The 18,728-nt window shown below is 45.5% G+C and overlaps 2 protein-coding genes across 2 annotated transcripts; one reads left to right on the top strand and one right to left on the bottom strand.

Annotated features, from left to right (window-relative positions):
* Positions 1-294: 294 nt before the first annotated feature.
* On the top strand, positions 295-1,391 carry LOC115254074 (nucleosome assembly protein 1-like 1). The gene has a single exon (XM_029863125.2). It carries the CDS (start codon positions 338-340, stop codon positions 1,316-1,318), a length of 981 nt encoding a protein of 326 aa, XP_029718985.2. The 5' UTR covers positions 295-337; the 3' UTR covers positions 1,319-1,391.
* Positions 1,392-3,158: 1,767 nt separating this feature from the next.
* LOC115261472 (zinc finger protein 98) lies at positions 3,159-4,797 on the bottom strand. The gene is made up of 3 exons (XM_062843952.1): positions 4,321-4,797; positions 4,059-4,259; positions 3,159-3,864 (listed from the first exon to the last, which is right to left on the bottom strand). The coding sequence occupies exons 1-3, from the start codon at positions 4,710-4,712 to the stop codon at positions 3,309-3,311; spliced, it is 1,149 nt and encodes a 382-aa protein (XP_062699936.1). The 5' UTR covers positions 4,713-4,797; the 3' UTR covers positions 3,159-3,308.
* Positions 4,798-18,728: the final 13,931 nt, after the last annotated feature.

The raw sequence follows: 18,728 nt of genomic DNA, 5'->3' as shown, positions 1-18,728 counted from the left end.
AAGCAGCACTATGGCAGCGCGGTAAGACTTTTTTGTTCATTCAAGAATATGAAAATGTATGTTTGACATTGGCAAAAACCTCCACCGCCGTCCCCTCACCCCGAAAACTACGTGCTTTACTCTATCGCTATGAGCGTGGCTTTTATCCTCCCTTTTTGGGGAAATTAAGCCACTGCGTGGCTATGAGGCATAACGGACCACGTGAGCACCACAATCACCTAAAACATAATGCCATGTCGTCAGCATGGTATGATCAAGTAACCACAGAAAATGCATCTCAGCAACCACTGCAAGCAAAGTTGCGAAAATTTTCATCATTTCAAAGTCAAACGCCACCATGGAAGCAACGACTGAAACGAATGCTCCCGTCCTACGTTCCGAAGAGGAAGAATCCTTGATCCGGCAAATCTCGAACCTGGACCTACGAATCAAGCAAATGAAGAAAATTACAGCCATGCCGCCGAACATCCGGATCAAGATTGAAACGTTGAAAAAGATTCAGCTGGACCTGTTGGAAAAGGAAGCCGAGTTCCACCAGAAGGTGCACATGCTCGAGGTTGATTTTCAGAAGCACTACGAAGAGATGTACGAAAAGCGCCGGCAGATCGTCAACGGTACCTACATTCCGAAACTGGAAGGTATTCCGGAACCGTCGGATGACGCAGCAGATCAGGCCCAAGGTTTGCCGGAGTTTTGGTTGACTGTGTTCAAGATGACACCCGTTCTGCAAGCGATGATTCGGGAGGCGGACGAGGATGCTCTGAAGCGGCTGATCGACGTCAGGGTCCAGGTCAAAAACGATCCTCAGCCATCCTTTGTGCTTCAGTTCGAATTCGAGCCCAACGATTATTTCAACGATCGCATTCTGGAGAAGAAATATCTTATGAAATGCTGCCCAAGCTCGGAGAAGCCGTTTGCGTTCAACGGTTTTGAAATCTACGACACCATCGGTCAGGAGATAAACTGGAAAGAGGGGGCCAATCTGACCAAGCTGGCTGTCGAGGACAAAGACGGCCAAAAAGTTGAGATGGTGACCAACAGCTTCTTCAACTTCTTTAACCCAAAACCCCTGTTCATGACGGATCCCATTCTGAGTGTGCAGTTCTTGGAAACGGACTTCGAGATCGGCTACTACATCAAGGAACGAGTCATCCCGCGGGCTACACTTTTTTACATCGGCGAAGTGGATGACGATTTGGACGATATTTCGGATTCGACCGACGGGGAGAGCCTCCGAGGTGTTACCAGCTTAGAATCGGACAAGGGCGCGGTTTCGAAGCATGCCAACAGCGAAGAGGATACTTCAATGAAGGGGTGATCGTCTGCAAACTTATTTTATGTTTTATGATCATTGTTGAATAAAGATGTTTTATAAGTTCTGTACCAAAGCATTTGTAGTTATTTTTACCCTTTTTAGACGGTGGGGTCAATATGACCCCGGCGATGTAATCGAGCATAAAAAACGTGTTCGGCCTTAGCGAGGTTGCGACAGCAGCGACAAAACACTCCTGCTCCAAAGGATTAATACATGCATGCTTCTTGTTCTTTTTTATTTCTTGTTGGGTGGTATATACACCCTGATTCTTGTTTTCGATCGAATCCATTTTCGAACGTAAATCGTTCCAATAGGGCAGTGCATGGAATTATCTCCTTCTCTTTCACTCTTACAGACATTTTGTAAACAACAAGGCCACGAAACGTCAAAATCCCATACAAAATCAAAACAGTGCAGTGCCGTTTACACTCAAAATCAAATGGCCTACTGATTCGATCGAACCAAAAACGTTCGAAAGTGGATACGTTCGTTAACAAAAATTAGGGTGACCACTGCGACCAGTTGCTAGATCTATTTGTTTCTTACTGCCATGGTGCCGCGTCAAAGTGAGAGTGGGAGTGCGCGTCCAGACGATTTGTGTGGATTTGCTGTTGTTGATATTATTCTTTTCGGCACACGCGCACTCCCACTCTCACGCATAACTATAACGGCTCCTTTACTTCAACAACGAGAAATTCGTGTCGCATCGCGTGACGCGTCCACTCTGGCCGTACCCTTATTATTTTTTTTTATTTTACCTATCTGTATTAACGAGATTTTTAGCCCTTGGCTAGTTCATCTCGGGAACCACGCTTTACTTTCCTTCCGAAGGAAGAACTCACATTTTGCGAGTTTGTCGGGAGTGGGATTCCATCCCAGGTCCTCGGCGTGATAGTCACGTACTTTAACCATCACACCAGATCCGCTCCACAGAACCATTACGGCGCTGCCATAGTGCCGCTTCAAAGTGAGAGTGGGAGTGCGCGTCCAAAGGATTTTCGTGGATTTGCTGTTGTTGATATTCTTTTTTGCAGCTTCGCACACGCGCAATCTCACCACCGACGAACTCTCACTCTCACGCGTAACTATAACGGCACCCTTTTTCTGCAAGTCGTGTGAATTCCTTTTGATCGCAATATGATCTCGCCCGCAGCACAATGTCATTGGGATTTGACTTTTGAACGGCAAATTAGTGAACTCACGCAACACAGGTGAATGAATCCACGCACGAATACACAAAATGTTATGAAACTCATCTTAGTTGCATTATGAACCAGTAGGGTAGAAGCTTCAGTTTTGGCCATAGTGCGGTATTGAGCCTGTTGCGATCTAAATCGGCGTAAATTTATTTTTTACTAGAAGATCCTAATACAATATGATGATTACAGCTATGAAAACCACACATTTTGATTAAAAACTGGAAGAAAAAAAATATTTCCTTAAAAAATCTACTCCCATATATCTATTTTGGCCAGGGTGCTTCTAATTTGGCCACTCCCAAAAGAAATACACGTGATTGGCCAAAATAGAAACCAAACTTAAGAATATGGCCAAAACTGCGTCAGAGCTTCTATTTTGGCCAGGGCTACTTTTAATACAAAAATCAAGTATTGGCATGATTTCTGCATTTTTCCTCCAAAATATAGATTGAAACCTTTCTTTTGACGTCTTGGTTGTTTTCATAGGACTATTGGTTATTTTTATAAAAATGATTTCCCTTAGACTGGCCAAAACCGGTGCCCGCACCCTATAGAAAAGTAGGTCTTATGATATTTACTGAGTTGCATGCATAGACGAATGGTTGTCATCAATAAATAATTAACTGATGTTCACAAAACGAATTATGTCGGTAGAATATTATATTTATTATTTTTTTATAATTTAAAAGAATTAAAATTATCATGCATTGTGAGTAGAGAAATATTACAGGCGAGATTGGAAACAGTCAAACATTTCCACAATATTCAACTGTTTTTTCCTTACCTTGATCGTCTCAATTTCTCATCTCAATAAAAGTGGCTATACCCTGATCCGGCCTCGCTTGCACCTCTTGCCATTCCTCGGGATGAGCCTTTTTACGATGCTTGTACAGATTGGAAATGTAGCCAAACGTCTTGAAGCAGAAAGCACACTGGTACAAGCTGGTCCTCGTGTGGGTCGTCATATGTTCGTTCATGGTGAGCCGCATGGAGAATCCCTTTCCGCAAATCTCGCATTTGAACGGCCTGGAATTGATCGTGGCCGCGCACGTGTTGGCCCGGTGACGCATCATATGGAACTTCGTGCGGAACTGTTTGCCGCACATGTTGCAGTTCACCGGATCTCCGATCGTGTGGATCACCTTCATGTGTTTGGCCAAGCTCGCCCCACGGCGCATCTCCTTGCCGCACAGTTCGCACTTGACCGGCTTGCGCAGATCGGCGTCGTGTTCACCCTTGTGCGACTCCAGCCCACTACGAGTTTTGAACATTTTCGGGCACTGTTCGCACATGAATTGCTCGTCCGTGTGCGCCGACCGTTTGTGAGCGCCGAGGGCCTTTTTGCTGAATCTGAAAATAATTAATTCAATTTATGAATAACACAGCGCTCTGCTTTCCCACTGACCATTTTTGAAAAAAAAGGCCATTTAGCGAATGTATTGTAAATTTAAGTAAAGAAAATGTACACAATTCAACACACACATAAGTTATTTCATGTGTTGAGATACTGTGTACAAAATGCGTCTATGAAAAAAATCACTTACGGTTTATTACAAATGTCGCACATAACATCCTTCAGACCATGGACCCGGTCAATGTGATTCTTTAGGTTCGTTTCACAGCGGAACATTTTTCCACAATGTTCGCAGCCGTAGTTCTTCTCGTCGCTTTCCGGTTCCCGATTACCGTGAACTTTTGCCTTGTGCCTTTCAAGGAATTGATTTACCTCACCGCATATGTCGCACCTGTCGAAGAAGTTGCATATCAGATCCCACGACTTTCAATACTTTAAGATCTCCCTTTTACCTGTATCGATCCGGGTTTTCGTGAACATCTATGTGCACAATGAGTTGCTGCCTGCAGACGTTTTTCTTGAAGCAAATGGGACACTTCAAGTATGGTGTCTTGTTGTGATCCGCTATTATGTGGCACTTCAGATCCGAAAAGTTCTCAAACTCGCGAGTTTCGTTGTTCTCCGTCTCGCAGATGTCACACCAGACCCTCTTATAGAACGCCAACAGTTCTTCGTCGCGGCCCTTTTCCCTCCGGACCACAATCTTCTTGCGCCCGTGCAGCCGTTCGTGTTTGTTTCTGGCCTTTTCGGTTTCAAACTTCCGGGGACAAAGTTCACACGCGTACGGCAATGTCTTCTCCATTTCTATCCGGTGGGCACGCATGTGCTTTTTAAGAGTGATCATCTGATCTGTCACTTTACCACAAATTTTGCATCTGTAAATTAAGAAAAGAACTGTCGAATAAATTGACTTAGGTAGTTGATTTCTGCATAAAATCTATGAAAAGTGACGAAAATAATAGTCCTCTTCGATGAAGTAGGCTGAACATTGTTGAAGTTGCTGCATCCTGCTCGTACCCATTTGTTGACGAATAGGTAAGAGCAGGATGCAGCAACTTCAACAATGTTCAATCTATTTCATTGAACAGAACTAATATTTCTATCTGAAATATAGTGAATAGAATCTCAATCCATCAGCTAAACCGGTCTCTTCGAAAAATGATATTAATATTGTCAACACAAAACCCAATGAGCGCCATTTTTTATTATTTTATCTTTTATTTATAACTAAGTAAACGCAACGTAAAAGTTAAACGTAGGGGTAGGCGGGGCAATATGGACACCCTAAGGTTTTTGCCAACTTTACCTGGCAAGATGTCAAAAAAGTTTAGTTTTTTGATACATGTATCCTTTTAAAGTCTATTTAGCATCTATTGCATAAGAATGTTCACGAAGAAAAATGATTTATCCACTTAAAAAAATGTTTTGAAAAATGTTAGTTCTTCATGACCGTCTTCAAGCATACGGGGCAGAATGGACACCATGAGACTTTTACGAATTTCGTACATTATTTACACCTATAAAGTCATTTCATTACAAAACAACTATTATGGATGAATAATACGTCGAAGTAGTTCATTTTTGTTCAGTTTATTTAAATTCAGGCTGTTTTGGATAAAGCTTCGTTTTTGTCGGCATGTACAGCTGTGCCTAGAACAACTATTTTTCACTTCTGTCGTTTTTTGACCAATTTGTTTCACCCTATGTCTACTATAGTGAACATTTAACCGAAAATATACTGAAATCGGTAATTTGGTTGGTTTGTGATTTAGGTTATATTTTTCCCTTGTCGCTTCTTTCAAAAAGATGAGTGTCCATTTTGCCCCGGCAGCAGAAGATATTTTCAAACTTGATTTTTGATATAATAAAGAAGACAATATAAACATATTAAGCATGTAGATACAGCAAAACTACTTGCATGTGTTCTATAAATATCAGGTTTTAATCGACCTGCAATAAATTAATCACTAAATATTATTTTAGATGGTGTGAAAATTATAATTTCCATGCACAAAAAACGGAGGACACAACTTTTTCGCGTAAAATTAAGTATAATTTTAATTTCGAATGTTTATTTCCTGAAACTACGTTTTAGACAAATGGACTATATTCTCCATTCATTAAAAGTTCAAAAAAGTTCGCATATTTCAAAATATTGATGGTGTCCATTCTGCCCCGGGTGTCCATAATGCCCCGCCTACCCCTATAGGTATCAGAGTAGCCACAGCCCTGGTTCTAGCGATTTTACAATGTTTGACCCTTTTTGAATGATTTCGAACTCATAAGGAGTTACCATCCCTCGCTGGTCTGATGATCTGGTCTAATTCCAGTTAGCATATTATTTATATAGAGCGAGGAGTGGGTAGGACAGGTAGGACATGTCCTACCCACAGAATATGCTGGGTAGGACAGTCCATGTATTGTCCTACCCATGCATTTTCAAGGAAAAAAAATATCAATAGGTACCTATAATTAAATATTTTCCTCTACAATCGATAACATGGAGAAAACTTTTGTATTCAACAATCTTCTAAAGAAAAAAAATCGGCTGCACCACTACTTAAACTTAATAATTCTTTAGCATTCCGTTATTGAATGTGATATTTTGCATAGAAATTCCATGAAATATTTGTCCAGGAATACCGCAGTGAACTCCTCAATGAAGCACATGAAGAAATAGCATTCATGTAGGAATAGGTATTATATAAGAATTAAGAAGTTTTTTGGCTTTCTTGAACAAATCCTTCTACGATTTTCACCATTTTTTCATATATTTCCCTTCTGGATTTCTTTGATTCTATTGGAATAACTCTGTTTATAAAGAAATCAAGAAGTAGACACGAAATTTGGCTTGGATTCTGTGGTGACGAGTGCCTTACTCATCAATCAATCAATCGGTCAGGCTAAGGCCGGGGTGGCCTCTGCTGTACATAGTAGCCGCCTCCATTCCACTCGGTCCATGGCTGTTTGCCTCCAGTTCCGCACTCTGCGTAGGGTCCGCAGATCGTCCTCCACTTGGTCGACCCACCTAGCTCGCTGCGCACCACGTCTTCTTGTACCGGTCGGATGACTCTCGAGAACCATTTTAGTCGGGTTGCTATCCGACATCCTGATGACGTGACCCGCCCACCGTAGCCTCCCGATTTTCGCGGTATGGACGATGGTTGGTTCTCCCAGCAGCTGATGCAGCTCGTGGTTCATTCGCCTTCTCCAAGTCCCGTCTTCCATCTGCACTCCGCCGTAGATGGTACGCAACACCTTCCGTTCGAAAACTCCAAGGGCGCGTTGGTCCTCTGCACGTAGGGTCCATGTTTCGTGCCCATAGAGGACGACCGGTCTAATCAACGTTTTGTAGATGGTTAACTTCGTGTTACGGCGAACTTTATTCGATCGTAGAGTTCTGCGGAGTCCAAAGTAGGCACGATTTCCTGCCACAATGCGCCTCTGAATTTCTCTGCTGGTGTCGTTGTCGTCGGTCACCAGTGAGCCCAAGTACACGAATTCTTCAACCGCCTCGATTTCATCACCGTCGATATGAATTCGGGGTGGCGGGCGCGGTGATTCCTTCCTGGAGCCCTTTGCCATCATGTACTTTGTCTTTGACACATTAATGACTAATCCGATTCGCCTGGCTTCACTCTTTAGTCGGATGTACGTTTCCGCCATCGTCTCAAATTTACGAGCAATAATATCAATATCATCGGCGAAACCAAGCAGCTGAACGGACTTCGTGAGAATCGTCCCACTCGTGTTTATCCCCGCTCTTCTTATTACACCCTCCAAAGCAATATTGAACAGCAAGCACGAAAGACCATCACCTTGCCGTAACCCTCTGCGAGATTCGAAGGGACTCGAGAGTGTCCCTGATACTCGAACTACGCACATCACTCGATCCATCGTCGCCTTGATCAACCGTATCAGTTTATCCGGGAATCCGTATTCGTGCATAATCTGCCATAGCTGTTCTCGATCGATTGTATCATACGCCGATTTGAAATCGATGAACAAGTGATGTGTGGGCACGTTGTATTCGCGGCATTTCTGCAACACCTGGCGGATGGCGAACATCTGGTCCGTTGTAGCGCGTTCACCCATGAATCCAGCCTGATATTGCCCCACGAACTCTCTTGCAATCGGTGATAGACGGCGGCATAAAATTTGAGAGAGTATCTTGTAGGCAGCGCTCAGTAGTGTGATCGCGCGGTAGTTCCCGCAATCCAACTTGTCGCCCTTTTTGTAGATGGGACAAACGATACCTTCCATCCATTCCTCCGGTAATACTTCCTCCTCCCAAATTTTGTCGGCTGTTCGAGTCCGTATGAAGTTGATCATCAATATTAACTTCTTTTCTCGATCAGCCTAGATAGCTGTGTAGTGTCGGTAGCGATTGTCTCAATTGGCTAAGAATAACACTACGGACCGCCTGTTCCGGTGGTAAGAATCCACCAACAGGTGACCCCTAATTCATGGTGTGATGCGGCTTTATGCTTACCGTGCCTAGGAATGAATGGCTAGGGGGGTCTAATAAAAACCTAACCGCTAACGGAGCCTGTGGAGTACCAGGGCGCCCTCCACAGTATGTAGCCCTTACTGCGCTAACCGGAGCAATGGTGCAGTGGACCTTGTGTTTCTCCGAGACAATCAGCTGCCCTTCTTTAGTCTCACTTGAGGCTAAATAAGGGCGGGATTATGAAGATGTTGTTGATTAGTTTAAATTTTCACCTATATGGTTTCGCATTATGCGATTTACACAGTGTATTCTGCGTATCCTCGCCTTTGGCGTTTTCCAATCGATACCGATTTGGTTTTATTGTTGCTGTTCTTTGTTGTGCTGCTGTTGCGAAGAGTTTAATCTTACCTAGTTTGGGTAGTGGCTACGGTTAGGATAGCTCAGATCAATCTTCAGCATAAAAGAACAGCAACGATCAATCTTTGCAGACTTATGCAAAATGGTACAGTCCAAGTGGCCTTGGTACAAGAACCTTACTTTCGTAAGGGAAATTTCTATCTAGGAAACCTTGTGAACCCGGTGTTTGCCACTTTCAGTAAACATGAAATGGCAAACTCGCGTGTCATGCCTCGAGCCTGTGTGCTTGTCAACAACGCAATAGTTGCTACACTCATCTCTGAACTAACCACCAGAGATGTATGTGCTATCACAATTGATGTATCTGTTGGAAACCTCAACAGGAAATACGTCTATTGTTCTGTGTATTTACCACATGATGAACCATCCCCTACGGATGCTTTCAAACAAGTCATCGCATACTGCACTTCAAAAGGCCTTCCGCTAATTGTTGGCAGTGATGCTAATGCTCACCATATCATCTGGGGCAGCTCAGACATTAACTTGAGAGGCTCCAGTTTGATGGAGTACTTAAGTAGTACAGATCTTGCATTACTTAACAAAGGCAACCGCCCAACCTTCATGGTATCTGCTAGAGAGGAAGTGTTAGATATAACGCTTTGCTCTAGCAGAATTAGTCACGAGCTGACCAATTGGCATGTGTCAGATGAAGAATCTTTATCTGACCATCGCTATATCTTTTTTGAACATTTAAATGTTACTTCGCAAACATTGCGTTTCAGGAATCCTCGGTCAACAAACTGGGATCTTTATACTGATTTGGTTGCAGCCAAATTTCATGGATATTCACCATCCATTGACACTCCAAGTGATTTAGATGATGCCGTTGATACTACAACGACCTTCATCATGGAAGCTTTTGAAGAAGCATGCCCTCTACGGTCTGTGAAGATCACAAGAGGAACCCCTTGGTGGAACTCTGATCTGGCGAAACTCAGGAAACAATGTAGAAAGAGTTGGAACAGACGACGTTCGGCTGGTTCGGAGGCTTTCAGGTCGGCTCGCAAGGCCTACAGGAAAGCTCTCCGGTCTGCTGAACGATCCGGCTGGAAAAACCTTTGTACAAATGTTTCCAGCTTGAGTGAAGTCAGTCGGTTAAACAAAATCCTTGCGAAATCTAAGGATTTCCGGGTGAACGAACTTCGTTTGCCAAATGGCGATCTGACTTCCTCTGATGAGGAAGTTCTGGAATGCTTATTCAGCACACACTTCCCTGGATGTGTGGATATTACATCTTCGGATGATCCTGATGTCTTTTCTTGTAGTTATGATTCTTTAGCTTCGGCTCGGAGTATTGTAACTATAGAATCGATTGAGTGGGCTCTTAATAGCTTTGCTCCTTTCAAATCTCCTGGGGCAGATGGGATTTATCCTATTTTGCTTCAGAAGGGATTTGATTATTTCAAACATGTTTTGAAAAAACTACTTGTTTGCAGTTTTGCTACAGGGTATATTCCCAAATCCTGGAGGGATATTACTGTAAAGTTTATTCCGAAAGTGGGTCGTGCGTCGTATGAAGAAGCAAAGAGTTTCAGACCTATCAGTTTGACCTCTTTTCTTCTGAAATGCTTAGAACGCATTGTGGATCATCATATCCGTGATGTTCATCTGGCCAACGTGCCTCTTCATGTGAACCAACATGCCTACCAATCTGGTAAGTCCACTGTGACTCTTTTACACAAGGTTGTTTACGATATCGAGAAAGCATTCGCTCAAAAGCAATCTTGTTTGGGTGTTTTCTTAGATATCGAGGGTGCCTTTGACAACGTGCCTTTCGATGCCATATTGGAAGCCGCACGGAGTCATGGTATATCTCCAATGATTTCCAATTGGATTCACCAAATGCTCAAAAACCGATATCTCTTCTCGACATTGCGTCTAGCAGGGATTAGGAAATTGAGTGTTTGTGGATGCCCCCAAGGGGGAGTCTTATCACCGCTTTTGTGGAATCTCGTAGCAGATACGCTATTGAGGCAACTCAATAATAGCGGTTTTCCTACTTATGGTTTTGCCGACGACTACCTAACATTGTTAGTTGGTATGTGCATCAGCACCCTTTTCGACCTGATGCAAAACGCCCTTCAGGTAGTTGAGGGTTGGTGTCGCCAATATGGCCTTTCGGTTAATCCGAGTAAAACATCTATTGTTCTTTTCACGGAAAGGCGAAACCGTAATGGCGTTCGACCTTTGCGTCTCTTTGATTCTGAAATCGACGTGACTGAACAGGTAAAGTACGTTGGAGTCATTCTTGATTCCAAGCTTTCCTGGACACCTCACATTGAGTTCAGAATCAAGAAAGCTTGTATGGCCTTCGGGCAATGCCGGCGTACTTTTGGTACAACTTGGGGTCTAAAACCCAAGTATATCAAATGGATTTACACAACTGTGGTTCGGCCAATATTGGCTTATGGATGTCTTGTGTGGTGGCAAAAGGGTGAAGTGAGAACGGTCCAATCAAAATTAGGCCATCTCCAAAGGATGTGCTTAATGGCGATGTCTGGAGCGTTCTCTTCAACTCCTACGGCAGCGCTAGAAGTTCTCTTTGACGTTGCCCCACTACACATTCATCTCAAACAAGAAGCCCTTTCTTGCACTTACCGGTTACGGGTACTCGGTCTACTAGAGGAAACTCCTGTGAACCGCAGTTCAACACACACCTCGTTGTTTCCACTTTTGGTGAATTGGGACAAAACTGTCCTTGCTCCAAGTGATCTTACAATTGCTTGTAATTTTCCATATAGGACATTTTCCACGAAATTCCCTTCCCGGGAAGAGTGGACATCTGGTTATCTGGAAAGAAGTATTTCAGACGGCATCGTATGTTACACTGATGGCTCCCTTCTCGAAGGTCGAGCAGGTGCTGGTGTTTATTCTCGTGAGCTAAGGCTGTATCAGTCTTATTCACTTGGTAGACACTGTACCGTTTTTCAGGCCGAAATCTTTGCTCTTATGTGCGGAGTGCAATCAGCACTTCAGCAGCACGTAATGGGCAAAGTAATATACTTCTGTTCAGATAGCCAGGCTGCTATTAAAGCACTTGCTTCGGCCAACTCCAGGTCGAAGATAGTTATCGCTTGTCGAACTCAAATCGAGGAGCTGAATTCAGCAAACGCTGTTCACCTTCTATGGGTACCTGGTCATTCTTCCATCGCTGGAAATGAATTGGCTGATGAGTTAGCTCGCTCTGGAGCATCACATGACTTCATTGGCCCTGAGCCAGCTATTCCGATATCGAAGTGTTGGATTAAGCTTCAGATTCACACCTGGGCTGTCACTCAACACAGACAATATTGGAATAGTTTGGAGTCATGTCGTCAAACCAAATTGTATAGTGCTGAGCCATCTCTACGGGTGGCGAAGTATCTAACTAATCTGTCTAAGCAGAATTGCAGCATGCTGGTCAAAGCATTGACTGGCCACTGCCGACTCAGCTATCACATGGCGAATATTCAGCAAGCTGATTCATTTGCCTGTGATAGCTGTGAATCCGATTATGGAACTTCGTATCATTTGATATGTAACTGTCCAGTTTTCGCGCAACTGCGTTTCCGAGTATTCGGTAAACACTTATTAAGTGAAACTGACTTCAGAAACCTGAATCTTCAGGATATTCTGTTGTTCTTAACCCGCTGTGGTAAAGAGCTATAGGCTCTCTTTCGCTTTATGCGTTATTACAGTGCCCTTTTCAGGGCGCTGTTTGAACCCATTGTGGTACGCTTGTGCGTTAGTACCCTCTTTCAGGGTATTTTTCCTATTTCCCTACCTGTCCCTATCCCCATCCAAATCCTTTTTCCTTCCTTTTCCCTCAGGTAGATGATGAAATAGGCTGTTATTTTGGCGATGGCACAAATGTCCCAAATGGAGGATAACGTGCCTCTGGAGCCGGCCTTCTGATACCTTCTGATACCTCCTCCCAAATCTTGGTAATGACCCAGTGTAGTGCTCTCACCAGTGCTTCTCCACCGTATTTTAGAAGCTCGCTTGGTAGTTGATCTGCTCCAGCGGCTTTGTTGTTTTTCAACCGGCCAACCTCCTCCTCAATCTCTTGAAGGTCAGGGGCCGGAAGTCTTTCGTCCTGTGCACATACTCCTAGATCTGTGTTCATCAAGTCATGCTGCTTAGCAACGCTGAATGATTACACTAACAATATCGTAGTAGTCCGTATCTGTAAAATGAAAATTTTTCTTTAGTCATTAATAAAACCTAGAATTGTAAAGACGTTTTCCCTTTCATTCCGAGTCTGAAAGCCAATAGGTTATGGGCCCAGCACGCTTCCACTGCGATGGGTGAAGAATTGAAGGAGCATTGGGTCGTCGCGATGCTTCTGTCAAGCCTGCCCGAATCCTACAACAGCTTAATCACGGCACTGGAGAGCCGCCCGGAGTGCGACCTGACCCTGGAGTACGTCAAGGGGAAGCTGTTGGACGATTGGAAGCGCCGTGTGGAGAATCAGTCGGAAGAGAAGGCTTTGCGTACCGGGAACACACCTGCAGCGTCGGTGGTGGCACCAGTTGATAAATCAAAAATCACGTGCCATTACTGCCACATGGAAGGACCCATTCGGCGAGAATGTAAGAAGCTAGCCAAGGACCGGAAGCAGCTGGACAGGAAATCCCGCGATTCACAACAGAAGGTCAAGATGGTGAAGAACAATTCGTCGGAGGTATGTTTTGCTGCCGGGAATCGATCGGCGGAACGGAGTCTGTGGTTCCTGGACTCTGGAGCCACGTCGCATATGACCAACAACGAATCGCTGCTGGGAGAACTGGACACGTCGTGCAAGGACAGCATCAGCCTAGCGGACGGCAACGAGGTTAAAGCTAACGGAATCGGTGCCGGTGTGTACCGAAGCTTCAATGGACATGGCCAACCGGTCAACGTGAAGCTGAAAAATGTGTACCATGTGCCAGCGCTAACTGGTAACCTGCTGTCGGTAAGTAAGATTGCTGATGAGGGCTTCACCGTGGTATTCGAGAAGAACTGCTGCAAAATCATGAAGGATGGGGATGTGCTTGTCGTCGGCGAACGGAGGGGCGGATTGTATTTCCTCAAGCCCAACCCGGAGCAGTCGATGCTGACAACCGTTAGCCACCCGAAGGAGTGCATACACCTGTGGCATCGTCGTTTTGGACACCGGAGTGCGGATGCCATAGCGAAGATCGTGCGTGACCAGTTAGGTACTGGTATTTCCCCTCAACGATGTGATGTGCAAACAGTCTGCGGTACATGTTGTGAAGGAAAAATGGCCCGTAGTTCGTTCCCGAAGGCATCTGAAAAAAGAAGCAAAGCGGTAGGTGATTTGGTGCACACTGATTTGTCGGGACCGCTAGAAGTTCCCACTCCAAGCGGAAATCGGTATTGCATGGTGCTTATCGATGACTACTCACGCTACACGGTTGTTTATCTGTTGCGGAGCAAGTCTGAAGCGTTCGAGAAAATCCAGCAGTACATCAGCCTGATCGAAACACAGTTTGGAAGGAAGCCCAAGGTGATACGATCGGATGGCGGCGGTGAGTACTCCAGTGGAAAGCTGAAGAAGTTTCTGGCGGACAACGGAATCCTGTTGCAGCAAACGGCCCCATACAGTCCACAACAAAATGGGGTGGCCGAGAGAAAAAACCGCTCCTTAGCTGAGATGATGCGATGCATGCTGGCGGACGCAGGTATGACGAAGAAGTTTTGGGGTGAAGCAATAGTGACTGCGTGTTATCTCCAAAATTTGCTTCCAACAGCGTTGAACGAGAGAACTCCCTACGAACTGTGGCACGGTAGGAAGCCATCCTACAAGCATCTACGCGTGTTCGGATCCGTTGCGTATGTGTACGTTCCAAAGCAACAACGGCGGAAACTGGACAAGAAGGCGAACAAAATGGTACTGGTGGGCTACGCTGAGGAACGAAAGGCGTACCGTTTCCTGAATCCGGTTGACTGTAGTATCACCATCAGCCGGGACGCCAAATTCGACGAGATGATGGGAGAAAATGCGTTTGTGGACGACAGTGCGAGTTGCGACACCAACGACGAGGAGGTAATCGTTACACTGCGGGATCAAGCTGGCGTTGGTCCGTGTGACGATGACTCAAGCGTTGAAGAGTTCCAGTGCGATATACAACCAGAGGCGGAACCGGAAAATGACTGTGGCAGTACTACATCGGAGAGTGATTTCGAAGGTTATCCTGATGAAGCAATACTACGGCGATCGAAACGGTCAACGAAAGGAGTACCTCCAAACCGGTTGGTCGTGAATTCTTGGGCAGCAGAAGTGTCCAGCACCCAGGAGGAGCCGAAGAACTTTGCTCAAGCAATGAACAGTCAAGATCGTACAAAATGGAACGAAGCGATGGTGGAAGAAATGCGCTCGATCGAGTCGAACGGAACGTGGGAGTTGGTGGACCTCCCAGCCGGCCGAAAAGCAGTTGGCTCAAAGTGGGTCTACAAAATCAAGCGTAACGCGGATGGAGAAGTGGCCCGCTTCAAAGCAAGACTCGTCGCACAGGGATACAGCCAGCAGTACGGGACAGATTATGACCAAGTGTTCGCTCCAGTGGTTCGTCAAACCACCTTCCGGACTCTACTGGCTGTGGCGGCGAAGCAAGGTATGACGGTGCGACAGTTCGACGTCAAGACTGCGTTTTTGTACGGAAACCTCGATGAAGAAATATACCTTCGTCAACCTCCAGGATTCGTCGTGCAAGGGGAAGAACGAAAGGTGTACAAGCTGCGAAAAAGCTTGTATGGTCTGAAGCAAGCGGCCAGATCGTGGAACAGCACACTGCACTCCGAATTGGAACGACTGGGATTCCAGCGGTGTGACTCGGACCCATGCCTCTACAGGAAGAAGGAGAATCATCGTTGGTGCTACGTGTTGGTGTACGTCGACGACTTGATTGTGGCATGTGAGAACGAGAGGACCATAGACCGCTGCATCGGAGCTTTGCGGAAAAAGTTCACCATCGAGTCCCTGGGTGATGTTCAATGGTACTTGGGCATCAACGTGAAACGTGATGAGGATGGCGATTTCTTCATCAACCAGGAGCAGTACATCAGCGAAATTGTGCGGTCTTGTGGCTTGGAAGATGCGAAGGATTCCAAGGTTCCATTGGATCCAGGATACTACAAGCAAGAACCTGGTGCATCCCTCCCAAACAACGTGGAGTATCAGAAGCTGTTGGGTCAACTCCTGTACGTCTCGGTTAACTCCCGACCGGACATTTCAGCAGCGGTGTCGATCCTAAGCCGGAAGACGAGCAACCCATCTCAAAATGATTGGCTGGAGCTCAAGCGTGTTGCACGGTACTTGAAGGGAACGTGTGACTACTGGTTGCGTCTCAGCGGCAACAATCGACGAAGTGGTTTAGTTGGCTTCTCTGATGCCGACTGGGCAGAGCATAGGCAAGATCGGAAATCGAATAGCGGTATGGTGATCCAATTCAACGGCGGTACGATCAGCTGGGCATGCAGAAAACAGTCGTGCGTTTCATTGTCCACTGCAGAGGCGGAATTTGTTGCTTTGGCCGAGGCTACACAAGAAATGTTGTGGGTGAAACGACTCCTCGGTGATCTCGGAGAGGAGCAGCAAGATCCGGTATTGTACGAGGACAACCAAAGCGCTTTGAAGATGTTGGACGTCGGTAAGTTCAGCAACAGAACGAAGCACATCGCTACCAAATACCATTTCGTGCGGGACATCAAGACATCTGGCGAGATCTGTTTCGTTTATTGCCCGACGAAGGACATGGTTGCTGATTTGCTGACGAAACCCATCGGAGGAACCAGATTGGCACAGTTGAGGACCATGTGCGGATTGCAAGATCAGCGTTGAGGAGGAGTGTTCATCAAGTCATGCTGCTTAGCAACGCTGAATGATTACACTAACAATATCGTAGTAGTCCGTATCTGTAAAATGAAAATTTTTCTTTAGTCATTAATAAAACCTAGAATTGTAAAGACGTTTTCCCTTTCATTCCGAGTCTGAAAGCCAATAAGTTCTGCCTGTTCCGCGCCTGTTTGTAACGTGTCTCATTCGCTCTCGTACGGTGTTGCAGCATTCTCGCCCATGCTGCATTCTTCTCGTTTTTCAACTGTTCACATTCGCCGTCGTACCAGTCGTTTCTGTGATTCGGAGTCGCGAAGCCTAGTGCTGTAGCCGAGGTACTACCTATGGCGGATCGGATGTCCCTCCAGCCATCTTCAAGTGTAGCTGCGCCAAGCTGCTCTTCCGTTGGTAGGGCCACTGCTAACTGCTGCGCGTAGTCTTGAGCCACTTCTACGTTACGAAGTTGCTCGATGTTGAGCCGCGGCGTTCGACTTCGACGCGTGGTGATAACTGTCGAAAGTTTTGAGCGCATGCATACAGCTACTAAGTAGTGATCCGAATCTATATTCGCACTGCGGTATGTGCGGACGTTGGTTATATCTGAGAAGAATTTACCGTCGATTAGAACGTGGTCGATTTGGTTTTCTGTTTGGTGGTCGGGTGATCTCCAGGTGGCTTTGTGGATATCTTTGCGGGGGAAGAAGGTGCTTCGGACTACCATACCACGGGAGGCTGCAAAGTTTACGCATCGCTGGCCGTTATCATTCGATACGGCGTGCAGGCTGTTTCGCCCGATTACCGGTCTGTACATTTCCTCCCTTCCTACCTGCGCGTTCATGTCGCCGACAACGATTTTCACGTCACGCGGCGAGCAACCATCGTATGTTTGCTCTAACTGCGCGTAGAACGCTTCTTTCTCGTCATCGGGTCTCCCTTCGTGTGGGCAGTGGACGTTAATGATGCTGTAGTTGAAGAAACGGCCCTTAACTCTCAACATGCACATCCTTGCGTTGATCGGCTGCCACCCGATCACACGTTGTCGCATCTTGCCCAACACTATAAAACCTGTTCCCAGTTCATTGGTGGTGCCACAGCTTTGGTAGAAGGTAGCCGCTCGATGCCCGCTTTTCCACACTTTCTGTCCAGTCCAACAAAGTTCCTGCAACGCCACGATGTCGAAGTTGCGGGGATGTAGTTCGTCGTAGATTATCCTGTCACATCCTGCGAAACCTAGTGACTTGCAATTCCATGTTCCAAGTTTCCAATCGTAGTCCTTATTTCGTCGCGTGGGTCTTTGCCGATTGTATCGAGTCGTATTTTCTCCTATGTTATTCGCAATGGGGATTTTTACGGGTGGCTTATTGGGCCTACGCCAACACTCCTGTCTCGCCGGAGGGCCATCGTGCCAGTTCTGTTTAACGTCCCAACCAACACTGGGAGTGCCTTACTCATGCATGTGCTTAATTCTGAAATAACATTCTTCACTGCACTCGCATCCATGCGCACCTGAGTTGTGGTACGATCGCCCACACACACTCTGCAACGTGGCAGTATAGCGCTTAGTCTTTGACGCACGCTCAAGCTTATCACACGCGATTACCACAAGTGGCGACGAGGATAAAAAAAATAACGCGGAAAATGTGGATGATAATTAATTTATGGAATGTTCTGGAAAAAAAATGAGTGCACAGTGAAGGTGTGAATTAGTGATTGCAATTGCATTTGGAAGAAAATGGAAAAAATGTGATGGCTTACGCTGCTCTTGTCGCGACATGTTTGCGCGTCTGTGCAGAGAGAAAGAAAAGCAGTTAATGATTACGTTGTGTAAAAATGCTTCATTTGAAGAATTTAATGAAAAAGTGCATTTGTTGAATTTAATGTGATTTGCGTCCGTTTGGACACTTCGCTCTCATGCGGTTACCGATGGTGGCCTTGAAAAAGCGGGCGGGTGAAAATCGTTTTAGTGAAAAGGCATATTTGCTGCAGCGCTTCAAAGATCGGTGGTGGCGAAGCACTATACATGTAAACAATTCTGCTTTTCAAAGGTATGTACGTTGCTAGTATGATAAACTGTGGTATGGTGACAACAACGCTTATATAAATGATGCTGTTCCTCTGTTCTGTTAGAATGGTTTGGTACAATTTGAGATATGATCAAATCATAGTTGATCAATTAA

The sequence above is a fragment of the Aedes albopictus genome, unplaced genomic scaffold, assembly GCF_035046485.1.
Source record: "Aedes albopictus strain Foshan unplaced genomic scaffold, AalbF5 HiC_scaffold_67, whole genome shotgun sequence".
Lineage (NCBI taxonomy): Eukaryota > Metazoa > Arthropoda > Insecta > Diptera > Culicidae > Aedes > Aedes albopictus.
The sequence above is the reverse complement of the archived record's forward strand: the minus strand, read 5'-3'. Positions and strand labels throughout refer to the sequence as shown.

Bases quoted from the DNA above. Each gene is read 5' to 3' on its own strand.
- LOC115261472 (XM_062843952.1), bottom strand. From the start codon at position 4,712: ATGATCACTCTTAAAAAGCACATGCGTGCCCACCGGATAGAAATGGAG. The intron at 4,260-4,320 runs GTAAAAGGGAGA...CTTCTTCGACAG, and splicing joins GAAAACCCGGATCGATACAG to GTGCGACATATGCGGTGAGG. The intron at 3,865-4,058 runs GTAAGTGATTTT...AATTATTTTCAG, and splicing joins TGCGACATTTGTAATAAACC to ATTCAGCAAAAAGGCCCTCG.
- LOC115254074 (XM_029863125.2), top strand. From the start codon at position 338: ATGGAAGCAACGACTGAAACGAATGCTCCCGTCCTACGTTCCGAAGAG.